This window comes from Cydia strobilella, chromosome 12 (assembly GCF_947568885.1).
Source record: "Cydia strobilella chromosome 12, ilCydStro3.1, whole genome shotgun sequence".
NCBI lineage: Eukaryota > Metazoa > Arthropoda > Insecta > Lepidoptera > Tortricidae > Cydia > Cydia strobilella.
Genome location: NC_086052.1, coordinates 9,907,812 through 9,928,946, shown reverse-complemented (window position 1 = coordinate 9,928,946; position 21,135 = coordinate 9,907,812). Strand labels below are relative to the sequence as shown.

The window sequence follows — 21,135 nt, the reverse complement described above, 5'->3', positions numbered from 1 at the left end:
ATTCATATTCAATCAAACTTAAAACTTAACTAAAATATAGACAATTTTCTAGAAATAATATTTTACATTTCCATCCATCTTTCACTGATTTGCGCCGCTTTTATGGCTACAAATTATAAGTTTAGAGCATATTTAAATGCAAAATGTTTTGCATAGTTGTGTCGTGTTTACAAAAGTGAAGTCATTTCTATTTGATATTTCTAACAGTCCTGTATAAATAAACTGCCCTAGCCTGTTTTGTCGTAAAGGATTTAGAAATTCAAAGTCATAATTGTTTGAATTCCATTCTTGCGACAGTCTTATCATCAGTCATCAGATAAAATGTAATTAAAAATCAAACTTACGTCATTATTGCAATTCGAATCGGCGACGATGAATGTAAAAATTCATCGCATGATAAAATTGGTGCAGCTGGTGTAAGGAAAACAACATCCTATGTATGTTGTTTTCCATTACAACATACACTAAAAACAGTAGTATCCGTATGTCTTAATCAGCTGGGCAAAAAAACCTCCAAACAACCTACGATAATCATAAAGAACCAATTCATAATTTCGCCTGATGTCTGCTGGTGTAAAGAAGACGCCATAAATATTAAATAAGACAAATGCAACGTTTAGGTTTTTCGTTTCAATATTTGCCTTTGTAATAATCCTTATCCAATATTTTCCTGTATACACGTACAGTTTAGATGTGGGCGAAACAATTACTGTACACAAATGAACAGAAAATTATTCACCCATCCAGGAACTACACAAGGAAAAGATAAAACACGTAACGAAAACAAAGGAAAACTGGCTTATCTTCGTTTTTTTTATTGATGGCGTATTGCTTATGACTACCTGTGTTGATAGTGATACGCGTTGCATTTTAATAATGTGTAGAGGGTTTTGACGCGTCTTCATTGCACACAGCTCCTCATAGGAAGTTGATGGGGGGAGATACTACGAATCGTATTTACTTCGTGTAACTGCTGCTGAGAAACTTGCTTGTAGAAAGAAAGTTTAAGTGGCGATCACGCAATATTATAAGGCTAACAAAGTATCCCGATATGTGGTTTAGTAGATCCGTTAGAAGAAATTAGTAGATCTGCAGTCGTTATGGAGATCTTCGGAGGATACCTTTGTCTAGCCTAATAGTAGGCGTGATTGGGCTGACATGCTATGCTAGTGACATTATTTGCAACAAATATTAGCTGAGTAACTAGGATGCATAGGTATGATATCATTGATATCCATCAATTTTAGAAACAGGGTTGTCCTCGCTGAAATCTGAATGAAGCTTTATTGTAATTATAGACAGCTACGAGCCTAAAGACACTTACAGCTGGACAATATCTCACCTGAAACTGTTTACTCGGTCTGTGCTGGTTCTTACCTATAAACTGATGTGGTTCGGTTAGAAGTATGATTAGATGTTCCCTGGTACGTGCATTTTCATCTGACGGAAACCTACCATAGGTAGTAAGCAACACACGTATGCTAGCCACGTGGGTGGACCCTCGAAAGTCGTATCAAACGTGCTTAGCGTTTACATGTGCCGCTGTGGGTGGTTCGATTCGATCTTCATTTAATATAGGTTAGGTAGCGAATTAAAAAAAAACCTGCATAGCCTGCTTTGTCTCCTCTTTAGTACCCGGTATTTTTATTCGTATAAGTTTAATAAGCTCAGTAGGTTAAAGTTGTTTTTGAGTAGTGTTCGAGTTCAACACATAACATATGCATAAATATTAGTATAGTAACTTTTTTTGCCGTTCTGTTTAGTTTTTTTTTCATTTACGTTTGAGTACAAAATATATAATCAATTTGGCGTAAAAGTTTTAAACATGTGTAAAACTATAGCACACAAAAAGTTGGCAATGGTATTGGTGGGCATTGTGTATATGCCACGGGACAGTTATTTACATATGTATTGTGTTATGTAATCATATTTCCGACGTACGCATAGATCTATTTTATGTAGATACTAGCGACCCGCCTCGGCTTCGCACGGGCAAAAAGGATATAATATTATAGAGCGGTACTGTCATAGTAAATTTTGTAACCACAGTAAATTCACTGCCATCTATCGACACACTTTAAAACTAAAAATTAAGTTATAAAAAAATACGATAAAATGTATTTAAATATGGATAAATGATTTATTTTAATTGCATTAATTATTTTTATTATTTTGACCCATGTTCTTTCACTGATATGCGTTAAAATTGTTAAGTAACAAACGAAACCGTCAACGCCCTCTATACGAGAGTAGGCCAAAGGTAGTAGCGACATCTGATCGAGAATCAAATTTTCGTGATTTTCGAGGCACGTTTTTTCCTTAGACTGTATGCATCTATTACGGAGTTATATCTATCTTTGGCACGGGTTACACAAAACCCTAATAAATTATACAGCTAAACCTTCCTGAAGAATCACTCTATTGATATGATTTGTTTAATTCTTTAAAGAATCTAACAATGTAAGGCAGAATTAAGAACGAAAATGGCAGTAAAGTTTCAGTCACTTTTAAGCCTAGTACAGCTTAATTTTAGTTTAGACCTCACGGATGATTTTGATGCCAAATCGTAAGAATCTTACTTACCTTTCGTCATCTTTACAAACTATGAGCATTACCTACGTTACACCGGTACCTAACCGGGTCGGAGTTTTTTCTTAACTAAGTAGTTTTTTACATTAGATATGATAAAGACTGAAAGTGATGAATAGAACTATGCATCAAACTGCTGACTTGACATGTCACCCACAACAGTTCGGCTTAACATCTTGCTAATCTAATTGTTAAACAATGTCCCACGCCGACATTATTTCATTATGCTTGGCCACGAGCGTGACTTCCTGGATTCTCAGCCGCTTCTGTTGCCTTAGTGACACAAGAGACAAATAAATTGTCTAGACCATCTATCGCCAGTCGCCACACAAAAATGCGTTCCATCACGTTATTGTTGTGGATGGAGCCATCATTCGCCGAGCAAAGTTTCGAACCGATTTTGTAAGATGCTCTGATGTCTGCTTCGCTTTGCTGTGTGTGTGTGTGAGTGTGAGTGAGTGTGTGTGTGTGTGTGTGTGTGTGTGTGTGTGTGTGTGTGTGTGTGTGTGTGTGTGTGTGTGTGTGTGTGTGTGTGTGTGTGCGCGTGTGCGTGTGTGTGTGTGTGTGGTGTATATATATAAGGCACAGATAGAATAAAAGTTAAATAAGATAAAATAAATAGCCATAAGGCGCTAAGAAAACTTCAAGCCCTTCAAAATATGTATATTACCGCTCTCTTTTGTTGCCATCTATAGTCAGCATCAAATAGTTAGCCAGTGACGAAAATATATTGTTACCATCAAAATAAAGTATAATAGTTTACCTATATTCGGCCATTTGAACGTCACTATCTTATTGATGCGGATTGTACAGTTATGGTAAAGCAACACGCAACTTAATATTGGATGTAAACATATGTAGGGTGGCTAGTCTTTATTATTTTCCTTTTCTCCAGTACCACATGCATAAGCACATTGTGTACTTAAACCGCTGGATTATTCATTTAATCCAACGCGTGACAGTGTTAAATGTATTTAGTGTATGACGGACTTTAATCTTGAAGGCATCAGCTTAATCAGAAACATGTCCAAGGGTAAACCGCGGCAAATGTGGCTTACTGATTTTTACTCTGCTGTGCGTAAACTGTGTTACTCCGGTCCGGTTACTCGTATGTTTTTTTGATGCGTATCTGTGTGATATTTTTTATTTCCTTGTATTTATAAACTGAGTGGCTATCGATATCTAGGACCTGTAGACAGTAACAGGCGAAGTTTTGTTCGTATAAAATTCTGAATGACGATTGTAAAAAGGAAAATGGTGGAGTAGAAATTTGTTATTTTCGAAAACTTCCCGTTTCGATTTTACCCAACGCAACTTCCTCGCCGATAGTTTCTCGTCAACTTGTGTTACCTGACACACTAATAAATAGTCGTACATATCTGGGTCGACATTTGTACGGTCATTGTTTCTTTGACGACCCAAAAAAGTATAACGATGTATCGTATCGGATGAAAGTCAAGTTAAATAAATAGGCATCTTAAATGATAACTCGCGCGACATGTTTCGGAGAGCCTAGGTCTCCTTTCTCAAGCACTAATAATGCGAGCAGCGTTCACGACGACCGTGTGTTGCGTACTGCCGCTGCCGCGCGCCGCGTCGCTCGTTGCGCGCGCGCCGAGAAAACCGGTTGGGGGAGGTCTTGCGCTATCGTTGTAGGCGGGCACAGTGGTGTGTTTGGGTTTGGGTCACCTAACACTTGTAGCGCCACACAGCACGAACTCACTATGTTTCGATTAAATGATAACATTGTTAAATAAACAAATTTTACGAGAAAGTTGTTTATATTATCTCTATTAGTACTCTAGTACTTATACTATCTGATTATGCAATGCAATGTATATGGAGCTCTTATTATTAATGTTTATTTATAGTTACCTACTATTTGCAATAGATGTACCTAATTGTTACTCATATTTGCAACTACCGTTACTTAATGCGATCACGATCACTGTTTTGTTTTACATAATGATAATCATTCCTAATCAATATTTTGGCATTTCGCGTTATTACTGGATCGCCTTGGAAGTCTTACCAACTGCAAATTTTATGATTGTTCATTACTACCCAAATCAACAGAATATCTTTTAAACAGGTTGTGATAGAAGCACCCCAATCTATTAGCAACATTTTAAGGAAATAAGAGTATATGCCATATGTCAAAAATATAGTTGTGAAATAAATTCTATTGAAACAGTCTTAAAACATAATATATGACACCTCTGAGTACTGTGTCTACGTGAAGAAAAAGATACGTCAAGCTAACCAAATCACAAGAGGGAAAAGAGTATTAATGGTTTGTTTGTAGCCAAACATTTTAAGCTTAAAATCTTGAAGAGTGTCTCACACCTGGCCAAAAGCCTTTTTATGATATATTCTTTCGTCCCGATTGCAAGCCATCTCTTTATCATGAGCCTGTAGATCTATATCTGAACAACTTCAACATTACCCTTGATAGGAGCAGAAGATTGTTTGGAGGGGGTGCTTGTGTTATACCTATTACATATAAGCAACGCATACTTGACTTGACTATCCATATCAGTTTTGTAGAGTGCCCTATTTCGGCAAATGAAACTTATTTTTACTAAAAATACTGATTTCATTTAATTTGATTAAAATTCTAACCATTAATTTCAGGAGCTCCCGAGAAACAAGAAACCAAATCCACGACAGCGGAACGCCCCTCAAACAGGAAGAGCAAGAAACTGGCGTCATGGAGCGGCAAGCATGAGTTCAACCACCCGTGGCTGCTGAAGAACCTCAAAGGCCACCCGGGGACCGTCCTCCACGTCGACTTCTCAGCCAATGGCAAGTTCATGGCCGCCACATGCGATGGTAAGTGTCTTGACATTTCTATATACTTTGATCTCATACCCTGCGTAGAGCTAACTACACACAGTATGTGATGCTGTACCTAGGCAGCGTATGGCGTCAACCGGAGACGAAGGGCTTAGTGACTAATGTTAGCGTAAACTGTTGTACAGACAAGTATCTAAGCGGTCCCTAAAGTAATGCGTGTCTTTGAATGATGTTCAAAGCATGTTCATATATTTGCGACTCTAATTGCCTCTATTATCTTATTTCTTATTGGTTTTAATTGGCTCTGTATTGCTAAAGGACAGGATTTCCTCGTATACATAAATAAATTGTAATATAAAAAGTAGTATAATCTATACAATATTTGCGTAAATTCCTTGTTATTTTTAATATAGGCACTAAAGATAGAGATGCAACTGAGATGTAGTGGATATAATGTGTAATATCATACCTGGAAAATACGCTTGGTTGCCACAAATGACGGATATTTAGATATTTGTCTGTGTACAGTGCTTTCATACTAATAAAACAAGCTGTAAATAACCCGATTTTATTATAATCACCACAGTTTTACTACCGTTTCCCTTTCTATCTAATAAAAGTGCAACACGATGAGGCTCTTCGTATTACTACTTTACAGGAAGCACTTTAGATTAGGTATTAGGTACAGTGACTTGCAATCCTACAAATGTTTTTCGCACTTTGTGTCAGGTATTATAAATTTGATAATTGCTTTAGGTAGACAAATTGCTTATTAAAGTGCAATAAAATGAAATGAAATGAAAGTTTATTCACGAGAGCATATGGTACAGTAGATATTATTAAATTTATATTATTGACCCATGATATGTTCGGCCTTAGGGCATGTGAAAATTATTTGTATTGACACAGTTCATGCATGTCAAAGGAAAATACTTTACATAAATATCGTGTTTACAAAAATATTATCAAAATTTAAATTATTAAGTAAAATAATTAAAAATAATAAATAAAAAACCGGCCAAGTGCGAGTCGGACTCGCGCACGAAGGGTTCCGTACCATTACGGAAAAAAAAAGCAAAAAAATCACGTTTGTTGTATGGGAGCCCCATTTAAATATTTATATTATTCTGTTTTTAGTATTTGTTGTTATAGCGGCAACAGGAATACATCATCTGTGAAAATTTCAACTGTCTAGCTATCACGGTTCATGAGATACAGCCTGGTGACAGACAGACGGACGGACAGCGGAGTCTTAGTAATAGGGTCCCGTTTTTACCCTTTGGGTACGGAACCCTAAAAAACTAAGTTAAAAAGAAGCACAAATTAAAAATATCACAAACATTATTCATGATAATCATGATTAGACATTATAAGTTATAATATACCAACACAAAAGGCTTTCGATGGCAAAAATAAATTTATAAGATAGTTCCGTGATCCGTTAATTATTAATTTATTATTTAATTTAAGTTACGAAACAAAACAAATCAATGAGAATTAACGCGTAAATCTTAATGTAGATGGCGCTGTAATCGTTTAAAAACAAGAAATTTCAAAAATCAGGTTTTTATTACTTTTGGTTCCAGTTGGTGAAAATTTCAACTGTCTAGTAATCACGGTTCATGAGATACAGCCTGGTGACAGACAGACGGACGGACAGCGGAGTCTTAGTAATAGGGTCCCATTTTTACCCTTTAGGTACGGAACCCTAAAAAACTAAGTTAAAAAGAAGCACAAATTAAAAATATCACAAACATTATTCATGATAATCATGATTAGACATTATAAGTTATAATATACCTACACAAAAGGCTTTCGATGGCAAAAATAAATTTATAAGATAGTTCCGTGATCCGTTAATTATTAATTTATTATTTAATTTAAATTACGAAACAAAACAAATCAATGAGAATTAACGCGTAAATTTTAACGTAGATGGCGCTGTAATCGTTTAAAAACAAGAAATTTCAAAAATCGTAGGTTTTTATTACTTTTGGTTCCAGTTGGTGGAACCAGTATATTCTGTGGGTTTTTAACCTTATTATTGTCATTAAATCTTCTTCGTACAAGTAAAATACAGGATGTCCCATAAATTACACGTTACAGTGACACTGGAGGTAGACCAGGCTAAGGTACATATGTAACATACCATTTTTGAATCTGCATAACATACTCAATAGCTTGACGTTATTTGCTCATTACTTTTATAGTATTTTTTTCACGACTGGTGGTCAAAGTCGAAATTAATGTACTTTTTTGCATATTACACCGTTTATCGATAAAATACCTCATCTGTTATCTAAATTAACTGTTCATGACGCCTGTACACATAAAAAAAAACTAACTTTGAAACCTTTCCAGGTGCACTCGAGACCTTTCCAGGTGCACACTGGCACTAACAATGTTAAAAACGGTCAAAATTCATGCAAAACCTTAAATTTGGCAATAACTTGAAAACCGTGCCACTTTTACTGGGGTCAAGTTAGGTTGGTTCGGTACCTCTTGGCCTGGTCTACCTCCAGTGTCACTGTGACGTGTCATTTGTGGGACACCTGTATACTACTACGGTGTTGTATGACATAATCTGCCTCTGCAAAGGCCTCTGTAGAACGGCCTAATATTTGAATTAATACATAATGCCAAATCATAATGCTGTAAAAAATTGCCGTTCAAATTCTTACTTTGGACAATTGTAGGCAGAAAAGTAATTAAACTGTTTCCATTTTTAGATGTTTGTTTCAGGCAACTTTGTATACCCATAACAAATTAGGTATTGCGATGGCCATGCGATCATCGGAAGATAATAGTTGATTCAGTATTCAGTCAACGGTGACGTGTATTGATTACATCTGCTTCCTCATACTGTGGTTATTATAATAATATATAGCATGTAAGGAACAATCGTAAAAAAATTGTTAATATCTAATTATTCATTTAGTAAAGCGTGCTTTGCGGTAAATTAAAAAAGAAAATGATTTTTTTTTTCGTGACGGTTTACTATTATTTCTTTATTATATTTGAGTCAAGGTTCCGTGAATTGACTGCACAATGATTATATTCAGAGCTGTTTTTTTCTGGAATTATCACAATTTTTATAAGCACCTTGATGATATAACCGAAATTTAATAAACAAGTTAATACTATCTTGTATAAATAACGTTTTTACGCTGTCCTTACATGCTGATATACTATCTGAACTAACATAGTAATTAATTTATTTCGCCACTCTGATCTTGACGTAATCAATTTACCGTGTTTTTATTGAAATCCGTTAACTTCAGGGTATGGTTAAAAACGCTTATAAAAACGATATGGCAAAGTAAAAAAAAAAACTAAAAATGTTTTTGTTTATAAAAAGTAATTAAATGTTGCATATAGCGTTGTTGTAACACAGGCATTGCATTTGAACTCAACTAAACAATCGAAAATTGTGACATGTCAATATCATTTCGAACATCGATCGTCCGAGATAGTACTTAAGTTTAGACGCAAATGTATGAACTCGTACTAAAAACTAATAAATATGTAAACAGGTCCTAAGACAAGTGTACACGCTCGTAGGGGCCTTATCAGAAAAAAAATGTTATCTCCGAAATAGAGTTAATTAGAATTTGAGAAATTGACTTGATTTAAGCTCAGGAACGCACCCTTAAATTAACGGAAATTAAAAAAAAACACGGTGTATATAAAATATTATTAGTGAGGTTGTCATAAAGATTAAAGTTTCACTGCATTACGTCAATAGACGATGCATATCTTTCAATGTCAAAGTTAACTTATCAGTGCGAAGTTGAAAGATCAGTGTGGCTTTAAAGTTATTGGAAGTGGTGGAAAGTCATTTGAACGATTACACTTTAAAAATATTAATTTATGCGTCTTTGTAGTGTATGCGATGCGTCATAATTACGCTAAAATTTAAATACTACTTTAAGAACAGCTGTTGTGTAATTTGACAAGGTCTAATGTAAATTTACGAAAATAATATATTTTTGAGTCGAATAAACTATGCTGCCCTGCTGCCCTCCTAAGCCAAATAGCGCTGTCTCAATAACAAATGATTTTGAAAATGGAATTATCAGCTATAGAAATTAAGGAAGTAAGAATTAAGTTAGTAATGAATAATGAATTTTCTTTTGAGATAGCGCTATTTGGCTTAGTAGGGCAGAATGTGTGTGGCCTTCTTCTTCTGGCCTAACCAACATATATCATCTGGCACTGTCATTTGTTTTTCTCGTTTACATCTTCATATTTATGGCAGAAATATAAAGCAAATAGACATTGTAAAATAACAATTACATGCATGTTTCTGGGTCAACTAGTAACAAGGGTCGCTAGGTAACAACATTACCAGTCGACCCAGAAATGTACCGCGAATAGTCATTGTCAGATAACAATTGTAAAGTGTAATTGAGGACAGTACATCTTGTATATTTGTTCTACAAAGAAATGTTGAATTAATATTTTCCACCACTTTTGAACAACCGCAGAGTTCTGCCTTGTATGACCGTGTTCGGTCTTCATTGTCGTCAAGATTTCGCGAATCCACAATTAAAATGAATCACAGTTTAGACAAGGAAGAGCTCAGCGCAAGACCTTGCGAGTTTTTGTCCCACTCAGCCACGCTGTTATGTGTAATTTGGAGGTCCTCGGGTCGTTGCGTCAAGGCTACATCTGTAAACCTAGCCAAAGAAAATCTACTCAATGAACACCCTGAATAACTAGGAAGTGAATTATTGCTAGGCAAAACTGATACTGTAGATTTGTTATCAATAAGACGTTATTACTATGGCTTGTCTATTTAGATCCCCTAAGGCTATTTGTAACGATGAAAACTTAAGCTTTAATTATTTTATACTATCGTAATCGTTGTATGGTTCAAACTTACATGAAACATTTATACCAGCGCTTTGCAATTGTATATATATTTTTTTACTTAAACCATATGATTATCATCATAGATACAAATAGCCCTAGGTTTCAAAATAAAGCCACAAAACGGTACCTATCTTATATCTAGCCGGTATTTGAAATTCCATCCCGATTTAGGACAGTTTTAACGAGACGTGATCCGATTACTTGAATTCGTGACCTACTTCACAAGCCGATACGAGCTCGACCTTTGCGTTGACATTTCAACAATGGGCGAAACAGTCGCGGAAATTTAATAAATTACAGCAATCTGTTAATCACTAGTGTGATCTAACGTTTAGTTACCGTTGTCGTTACATGAGTAAATCGGTGTGAAAAATCAGTTTGACGCTCTAGTTGTGGCGGCAACGGTCGCGTCGCGGTCACGTGGGACTTAGGGTTCGCACTTGCTAATTATATCATTGTAAATTAATTAGTCACAAATTTAACTTTAAGAATATTTATGCTATCAGAATTAAGGAATAATTTTGGGCTTATGATTTATTCCATTTAATGTGCTAATGGAATAGACTATCTATAGGCAATATCGAGTCTATGTCGGCTCCTGTAGGTTTAGGGTCGTGACCAGAAAGGCTGTTAATCATTAGCATCATCTATGGCTAAAGTACATTTTCTGGTAATTAAACTTGTGAGGAACAGTGAAATAAATTATTTGCCGCTGGCCATCACATGCACGAGTGTCACTGGATCTCTAGTCTGCACCACTGATCAAAATGGGGCAAAAAGTTTCCTAGTGACAGCCCTCTGCACTGCGCGTGCGCTGATAATTCCTAACCGGAATGATCGACATGATACCGGGGTCGCTCACCTCGCGAAACGTCTGCGACCCTGTTCCGAGCATTGTTTATACACAACTAACCTATGTGGAATGAGCATATTTGTTTAATTATGTATGTTAAATTCGACCCGCCACGCCTCTTGTCAAACATGCTGTTCTATTTCATATTCCGCGATTCGATTCACATGCTAAGCGAAGCTAAATAGTATCAATATAATTTAATTGTCGGAAACAGCATGCGTGTTATCGATGGCTTTATGCACGTGATAAAAAAGTGTATCTTTTTAGCATCACGCAATTGAAACATACAGACACTGTCATTATCACACTGTCAGACATCAGATAATCTCGGATTTCGCCTTGATTTTATAACGATAAACTGATAATGGGAAAACCGCTCAATATTGGGACCGTGCACGACGACAGCGCCACACAGCGGTTGCAACTATAGGCTCGTAGGTATTTTGTCACAACTATTAAGCGAGAAGTAAGTAAATCGTAATAATTTCAGTGAAAACCACTGAACGGAGTTTTAGTGCGGTTTTTACCTATGAATAGAGTGATTCTTTAGGAAGGTTATGGCGTATAATTTGTTAAGGTTTTGGGTAAATTTGTTGAAATATGACGATATTTACTAATGAAGTCAGACAAAAATCACGCTGGCTAAGAGCTTTAATCGAAAACGCTGTCCAACCCGTTTGAGATATAACAACACAATGTATGGTGGAATTGTCTCTCTTTCATTGGTCTACAAAAAAGTCCGCGATGGTGTATGTCTATCTTTTAAGGATAACTTGCTATACCCATTCCTATCTTCTACAAAAAGATTTCATAATATGTGGTATTTGCAAAGCTATTTACCCGGATACACCCGGATTGTTATCAATAAATATTTTCATTTTCATTTTTTTTTACAGTATTAATAATTATCAAATTAAATGCGTTAGTTATATTAAGCATTTCAAACAGATTACAATGGTCCCTTACACCATAAAATTTAAATGAATATCTCCGGAGTAATCGTAAAGTTACATTTCGAGCCATATAACTTGTATGAAATGTTAAAGACGCTGACTTCCGTTAGATGCCTATTGTTTTACATTTTTTACCACTTTATGCGCTGCGATCGCTTTACTCACACCAGTTACACCCACCATGCACTTCGCTCGGTGCCAATACGAGTAACGTCGTAATAAGATAAAATAGGAGTTGAAGATAACTGTTTCTGTACAGTCATTCTAGAAGCTATCCGATAATATAAAAATAAAACAACAAATTACGAAAGTATATACGAACTTCAGACACTTGCGTTTTTCTCCGGCATCGACAGCACGGCATTCGTTATGATTCGTTACATACTAAATCTGCTTCCACTTATTTTATTACTACTTATGATATTTACTTGGTAGGCAGTAGGTACTATGATAATCGTAAGCTTTGTTAATATTTTACAGTCTGAATTATCGCAAATAAAAATGATGATAATGTTTAAATAAAATAGTTCAAATAGCCCTAAGGGTTCTAAAAAGACCCGCTAAAAGCTCATTGAGTGATTATTCAATCATTCTGCCAATTACCTTTTGTTTTGTAACATACATACTACAAATCATTGCCAACTTCTCTTTATGTTGCAAAACAAGTTATTTATATTAATAAAACATTTTCGTCTTATTTATCGGCAGTTATAATTGCATTATACGGCGGAACTGTCAATTACAATAGCGAAAAGTATAAAACAAGTCGAGATTACTGCTTTAACGATTTCAATTGTAAAATAACCATTGCCACAGACATATTTGTAGACTACGTAATGTACCTTCTCCGCATGTCAATAATCATATATAATACAATACATTAGAATTGTGTATTTTCCCACGTTAATGAAACCATGTTTTAGGCCTTAGTTGGAATAGCTCTTTTTGTGTGTATTACTGTAATTTATTTTTGTAAACCTGTGTTGTGTACAATAAAGTGATTACGACTACTACTACTACTATTTTCCATTTACCCAAATTAAAATTGTAATCAGTGACAGAACTCAAAAAAAACCTGAATCGTTAAAAAGCTTAGTCTCTTTCTATGCAAAATACAAAAACGCGTGTATGCATAATAACAGACTACCGCTACGCTACAAACATTACAAGAAGGGGAAGCGGTATATAATAAATAATAATAATAAATAAATAATTTCTTTATTCAGATACGGTGTTCCAAATTTGTTAGTATGTTACTTAAAAGCTAGGTTATTTATACTAAAACTATTTTCATTACACACTACCTTAATTAAAAAAATATATATCCCCTGAATGGGGGTTTATAAGTGAGGACATCCAATGTCTTTGTAAAAGACTGTCTATGTATATGCGGCATCTATTGAGATATATGTCTGCGGATGTATCACCGACATAGGCGGAAGAGAATCAAAGGCTCATTGAGATGTGACGTGTATATTAGCGAACTGACGGACTAAATTATTTATAACTTTACTGGTTGGCCGCATGGAATCGCATTACATTTTTAACCTTCATTCTGACCACGTGTCTGTTATCTCTGACGTCTTAGCACTCCGTAAATATGCGTTGGAAAAAATATAATTTATATTAAAAACCGGCCAAGTGCGAGTCAGACTCGCACACGAAGGGTTCCGTACTATTCCGCAAAAAACGGCAAAAAAAATGTTTGTTTCATGGAAGCCCCACTTAAATATTTATTTTATTCTGTTTTTAGTATTTGTTGTTATAGCGGCAACAGAAATACATCGTCTGTGAAAATTTCAACTGCCCAGCTATCACGATTCATGAGATATACAGCCTGGTGACAAACGGACAGACAGACAGACAGCGGAGTCTTAGTAATAGGGTCCCGTTTTTACCCTTTGGGAAAGAAACCCTAAAAATAGAAATTTAAAACTGACACTCATTCTAAAACATTCCATGCATCAACTTTTAATAACGACGTGTAGGTCAGGTTAGGTTAGTAATTACCCAAAATATTTATCGTATAAATGAACAGTAACTTAGGCCATTTAGAGAAAATGTATAGGTAAACCAGACGAATATATTTTTGCACTTTTAATATAGCGCGGAATTGGATTTGAATTACATTTCGTGCTGACTCAATAGCCAAAATACACAAAACACAAATACACGAATCTAAGTGTAAACGTAACTAATCGTAATCAGCTCTCGTCATAGTATCACGGCGAGTAGATAAACACAATAGTATCGTTTACAGGCGTGTGGCGTGTCATTCCAATCACACCACGAGCAATGCTGCTCAAGACAACCAGTATAAGCCTGTTCCATAATTAAAAAGGGGATACATAGTTGGTGCATTACTTTAAGCTGGTCTGCCGGAGTAAGTAATGGGAATAGGCGCGTTCAGTAGTTAATAGCTACCACAAGGTGCGATGACGCGGAAACTGTAACCTTGCCGCGACCCGCTCCGTCCTCGTCGCCCGACCATAACCATCTCTACCTTATTATATCGCTACAAATCATCAGTCCACACGTCCAATCATCAGTCAGTATATATATATATATACGTCCCACTGCTGGGCACAGGCCTTTTTTGTACTAGATGCTTTGGGCTCAAATGCTAGCCTAATGCGGTTTGGGGACTTTACGAACGTTTCAATTTTTTTGCTGGTGTATGCAACATTCCTCGTGATAGTTTCCATCACTGAAAAGCAACCTGGTGAAATTTATTTGTACGAACCGGTGTTCGAACTCACGACCTCCGGTTTATAATAGAAAATACTCCCTTACTGCTCGGATAGCAAGCAACCGCTGCACTCAGTTACGACAGGCATTTATTAAAGACAAATTCAGTCCAGAATGTGTTAATATGTCATTGACACTGAAATTTCAAACTGAAATTATTTTATTTTTATGAAATTAAAAAATATTTCATAAAATAATTTGATTTGTTCCGTGGTTGGACTAAAATTTCATATAAAAAACCGGGCAAGTGCGAGTCGGACTCGCGTTCCAAGGGTTCCGTACATTACACAATTTAATCAATGTATTTTTTATGTGAAACGTGAGTGAAATGTTTTTAAAAAACCCGTAGGGGTCGGATCAAAAACTAAGTAATTAAGTACGACTCATGCTTGACTGCATTTTCTAATAGGTTTTCCTGTAATCTATAGGTAAAGATCTATTTTGTGTATTTTTTTCAAAATTTTAGACCCAGTAGTTTCGGAGATAAAGCGGGGGAATGGTAATTTTTTGCCTATTTTCTTAAATAACTTCTAAATTGTTTATCCTAAAATTATAAAAAAAATATTTTTGAGATTCTCATAATGAACTCTTTCATTTGATATGTAACACGATATAGTTTGAAAAACTTTATTTTCTAATTTTCTCATTTACCCCCCAAAAATGGCCCCCGTGTTTAAAATTCATTTGTTTACGTTACATGTCCGTCTTTGGGTCACAAACTTACATAAATATACCAAATTTCAACTTAATTGGTCCAGTAGTTTCGGAGAAAATAGTCTGTGACAGACGGACAGACGTGGGACAGACAGACAGACAGACGCACGAGTGATCCTATAAGGGTTCCGGTTTTTTTTCCTTTTGAGGTACGGAACCCTAAAAATTGGTACCGTATAATTATTATGATCACTGATTTTTACAGCATGCAAAATTAGGAATACGCGGAGAAAATAAACCCACAATCCATACTAATAATATAAAAGCGATTATAAAGGTTCTTAATAATTATCAAATATCCCTGTCGAACCCTTTACAGCGTCGTGGTCAACGGGTGACTGAGGAAAAACTACAATATGCAAAAGTACCCACAAACAAAAATGGTGAACCATAAAAACTATAAACTTTAATAATGGAATTATCTAATGTAGAATGGTCGATACTTATTTACTTGTAGATTTTACATAAAGAGTCCGATTTGGAACCACAAGCTTACTTCTGCGAAGTTCTTTCTAATGATAAAACAACGAAGTATAGTGAAATTATTAATATTAAATAGTTTAGCATTAAATACATGTCTGTTATATACGAACATAGAAAGAAATAATAAGGCAAAAGTGGATGGAAAATGTAAGTAACGATATAGGAAGAGTAGGAAGAAAGTAAGTCATTTTTAAGACTGATAGTGAGAATAATACGAGTGACAGAGAAATAACTATGGAAGAGAAATTAACGCTGCGCCTACCCCCAGAAAATGAATAGGAAAAGGACTAGACATAGTATTTAATAAATCATAAAGCAGAATCAATCAAACTATTCATCGGGTTCAGGTTAGGAGAATGACAATTCGTTCTATATGTGGTTCACTTCATAAAGCGAGCTAAATTGATTTGTTGTGCATTAGCCAATATACATATAACTTTGCGGTCTTCAACATCCTGTCGAAACTGTGAACGAAATATACTTGGTGAATTATGACATATTTATGAAGTTATGACGTCGATAAATTAACCGTTGGAAGAATACTCATGGTTAGATTTCTTTAAAAATACATAAACCTGTTAATAGTAAGTTTATGGTGGTATTTTAGTATAGTTTTCCTTAGATGACGTGGCTTTAATGAAGGGCCTCTATAAGTATGTACATAATATGTATCCGCACCGTACCTATGCGGAATATTAAAATTACAAGAGTTAAATACGTTGTATCTCTGTATGCAATTATGCAATAGTCTGTCGGAATACTTGTGGAGATAACAAAGGCTGACAATAAAATAATCTTGCCTAGGATTTATTTCCATGTTATTTAGCCAAAATATTTGTTTTTGCCAAAAACAGGTTTCGGATTAAATGATGCATTGAGCTCTCCACGGTCTGCGAATAAGGAACACTGAACTTTGATAATGTTCCTCTCATATAGACTTATAAGTCTATAATAGCATAAGTTAATTGTATACGTTCTTATGCATATGATAACACTTTTTCGTTCAATAAAATTAGGATCCCGAGTAAAATATGGGCCCTAAATTCAGAATTGAATAAGTTCAACAATGCCAATTATTTAAGGCGAGATAATTAGGTCCTAGAATGTCTTAACGTTCGCCGTGCGTGACAAATGAGGTACCTATACTTGTTGCAGGACAAGTAAAAAATATACCTAATAATAATAACACTACAATTTGGTGCTCTATAATTGGATAAACTATATCATCAAATTACAGCTTTGTATATAGCGATTACATATTAAATAAGTGTGTGATTCAAGTTTTGGTTTCATAAATTGCTCCTCAGCGACCGCGTTATGTCATGCAGTTTGGTTATACTCGAGTTTCACAATGCGCACTCATATGTTGTTACAGCTGTGCACGCAACGCCGGTAACACTAACCAAATGTCATAATGTTACCTCTATTTCTACTTGGGTTTATATGCAAGTTATTTTTGCGTGCAATTTTCAGTAGGTGCGACTTATTATCTGTTGAAGTACGGCGACAGTACATCATACAATGGATCATAAAGTTTTATGGTTATGTGCCGTTGGCCAAGCCGTGTAGCGACCTCTGCATGCATAGAATTTGTTGACGCTAGGGTACTGGCGACAGTTTTATTAGTCTTTAATTAAATAGAGGATAAACATACGAATGCGTAAATCGAGGTTGAAACGCAGCATCTTAGGCCTTATTAAGCAAGTCGAAATCTGGACTTGGTATGCAATAAATTAACGATAAATGCCTCTATTTCCATGGCGTCTGTCTAAAATAGGCTAAAGCGTGATGCAATGTCACTATACAATATTAAACTTCACTATAAATTATTAAACTTCGAGTGCCCTAATGAATGCATAAAACCATTAAGTATTTTAATCGCAAATCAACCCATCTTTAACGGCACACCAGAACTGGGCGATTGCCTTGACATCCTTGCGAAGTATCATCTCTAATAGTTGTCGAAGTACCTACTGAGATGAAACAAGGCTGTATCTGTCAGACTTTGAAGCATGAAATGTTTTCATTTATTTAGCACTCTTGCAATAAAAAACGTGCGAAGTGACACAACACTTATGACTTAGGGTCGGTTGCACCAAACCGTCTGTCACCGTTAAAGCGTTCGCGAAATTTTATTGTATGGGAATTTTCATAGATCTGTCCTGCGTGACGTTGATCAGTCTGTTAACTGTGGTTGGTGCAACTGGCCCTAAAAGCGGTTGGAAACTGATCAATGTTTACAACAACAAATTAAATGTAGCTGCAATTTTAATCAACTATTTATTAAAAATAAATTTTATTGAGCAGTGTCTTTAAAGGGGCGCCTAAGTTAATGGTTATCGTGGAGATAAAACACGTATTAATTTTACTTCCTAGCTAGCAGATAAGATACGGCAGATTACGTATTTACTTTAACGAATAGTTAATTGAAACTTGTTAAATAAGTTTTATAATTGTGTTCTACCAATACAGTTAAAGAGGTTGTTATAGAAAATCTATGTTCCCGTTCTTAGCTGGCTCTATGATTCACACGAAATGCCTATTTTAAGATCATTACGAACCACACGCATTGAAGGATAATTTTGCGAACAGCTAATAAGTACGTGGAATTCTCAGCCGTCGTGTATTTTTTATCTTATTTCTATAAATCGAACGTATTAAGAGTGCTCTATCTTAGACCTCATTAATGTAGGCACGGCATGGTCTAGATCCACAGCAAGAATCGAGTTTATTATGACAAAGAAAACTGATATATGATATAATTGATATATAACTATAGATTGATATATTTTAATGTAATATAACATAGTTTGGAAATACGAATACACGTCATACTAATACAAAATTGGTTGAGTCTCCAATAAACTATGATCAATATTGACTAGGTATGGTATCACGTTATGATGTAAGACTACTAGGTTCGGGTGCGATGACTGTATTTCCTGCTTATATGATAATTACATTACATTACTCATCCATCGTCTCGTACACACACAATTCTAAACATGAATTAAAACTAAAAAAATGTTTTATTTACTATGAAAATGATAATTGATACGATGGACGGATGTTTTTTATAACGTATTTTTATGTAATAATTCAACTTTTTAATATCTCATACACGATTTACACGAAACTCTTGAATTCCTTTGTCATTATGAAAGGAGGACGAAGATAAGCATCTTTATCGGTTATATTGAAAGCTTGATAAGGTCCGCAATAGGAACTTTACGGTCTTTACATAATTACGAGTACATGTATGTACTTTTAATGTTTGTGCAGGACTGATATCTAATACTTTCTATAACTACAAACTTCAGAAATTAGCTAGGAGTTCTAAAAAGGCGTTCTGTAAATACACCCATACAAAGTCAAAATGAGATCAGCGATGACGGTGCCCCGTAAGGTCAGTTGCAATAAGGTTCTGTGTACTTGCGTACGCGTCATCGTTATAAAATTCATGAGCCTGAATTACTTGTTATCGGAGATAAGTTTTTTAACAAGATTTTAAATTTTGCTGCTATTTGCACATCCTGTTGCGATATCTTATATTTTATCTTGACTAAACTTAGATTACGGTTGCTAATGTAATGCGATCGATGTCTGTTGTCTAATTCTTTGACAGGTTTTACCACACAACGTACCGATCGGTGGGAAACTAGCGAAGAAAAATAATTTAAAAAACTCACTGATTGCATTTTATCTCATTCACAACTGTGACGTATCTAACGACATCTCACACGTCTGTCAATCCGTTTGAGCTTAAAGCCGTGCCACAAAAATAGCCATGCATACAAACACGTAATTCTAATAGTATATTCGAAAAACATTATGTCTCAAGCTCTAAAAATAAAACGCACAAAATTTATAATAACAAATTGTATAAATAACATATTTGTAACAATCTGCTCTAAATCTGTAACTGGCGGTGTACTGGTATAATATATAAATGTGCGATTGTCGTATTTAGGCAAAACACTGGCGTGATAAACTCGTTACAACTGCGTCACTCGTCATATGTGTGACACAAGTGGTTGTCTTCCGGAATCGATAACTCGGAGATTCAAGGAGATGAGCACGCGGCCTAATTTTGCGAGCCGGTGATGCGATAGTTGTTTTGATAAAAAAAATTACTTACCACTAAAAATATACTGTGTACATGTACGTAGTTATAGCTCTCAAAATATTTATTTATTTATTTTTACATCAAGTTTTGCGAACTAGGTACGTTTCAAATAAGAAACTGGCACGTGTACACTCGAACTTAACATGGAAACCGGAAAATTTTGATTCTTAATTCTTACCAACAACAATCTAAATAAATATGGACATTACATAGTCAATGCAATAAGAATCATTTAGACTCGCCAACATATCAAATACATTCTTTACTATATCGTGCCAGTATTGTAACCTAATATATGCTCAATATATTAAAGGAGAAATGCAAATAAAACTTTGAAGGTATGCCCGAATTGCCCGACACACGGATATATAGTAATCCAAAGCAACATTGAACCAATTTAGGAACAAAACGCTTAGAATGTAAAGTTAAAGAGCGATTTTTGTTCTAACCAGTAAATTTTCGGCATTGTCCATCCCGATTAGTTTACTTCATTAGTATGCGCGGCCAAAGCTCGACCTTTCATTGTTTGTTTCTGCAAATAGGCGGCATTTAACACACGGCCGCTAATTCTTCCCGAGCGCCCGTTTCCGCGGATGCTGCCGGGGCCAGCTAAAAGCGAAAGGAGTTACTTAAATAAAAGATTTTCTTGGCGAAGCGGAGGTGGACTTTTAAACAGTTCCGCTTGGCAATAAACGTTACGTAGCGTAGCAATTGCAACTTGTTATTTTTAAACAGATACTGTCAGAAGAGCGGCCGGTGATGATGTTAGACAGTTTAAACACCTGATTTATATCTGTTTTTACATTGACAACAAAAATGTTTTGTTTTTTTAATACCACGTTGATGGCAACAAGCATACGGCCCGCCTGATGGTAAGCAGTTACCGTAGCCTATGGACGCCTGCAACTACAGGGGTGTTACATGCGCGTTGCCGACCCTAACTACTGTAGACTGTTTCACAATTGAAAGGATCTACTTTTAAAATAACATAAAATGTA

At 35.4% G+C, this 21,135-nt stretch overlaps 1 protein-coding gene across 2 annotated transcripts in view; it reads left to right on the top strand.

The window, feature by feature from the left end:
* Positions 1 to 21,135, top strand: part of LOC134746084 (transducin beta-like protein 2) — an 87,813-nt gene that overhangs the window by 6,724 nt on the left and 59,954 nt on the right. For both annotated transcript variants that reach the window (XM_063680322.1, XM_063680321.1), the window contains exon 2: positions 5,224 to 5,421. In XM_063680322.1, coding sequence (XP_063536392.1) covers positions 5,224 to 5,421 — 198 coding nt within the window. The remainder of the gene's footprint in view (positions 1 to 5,223; positions 5,422 to 21,135) is intronic.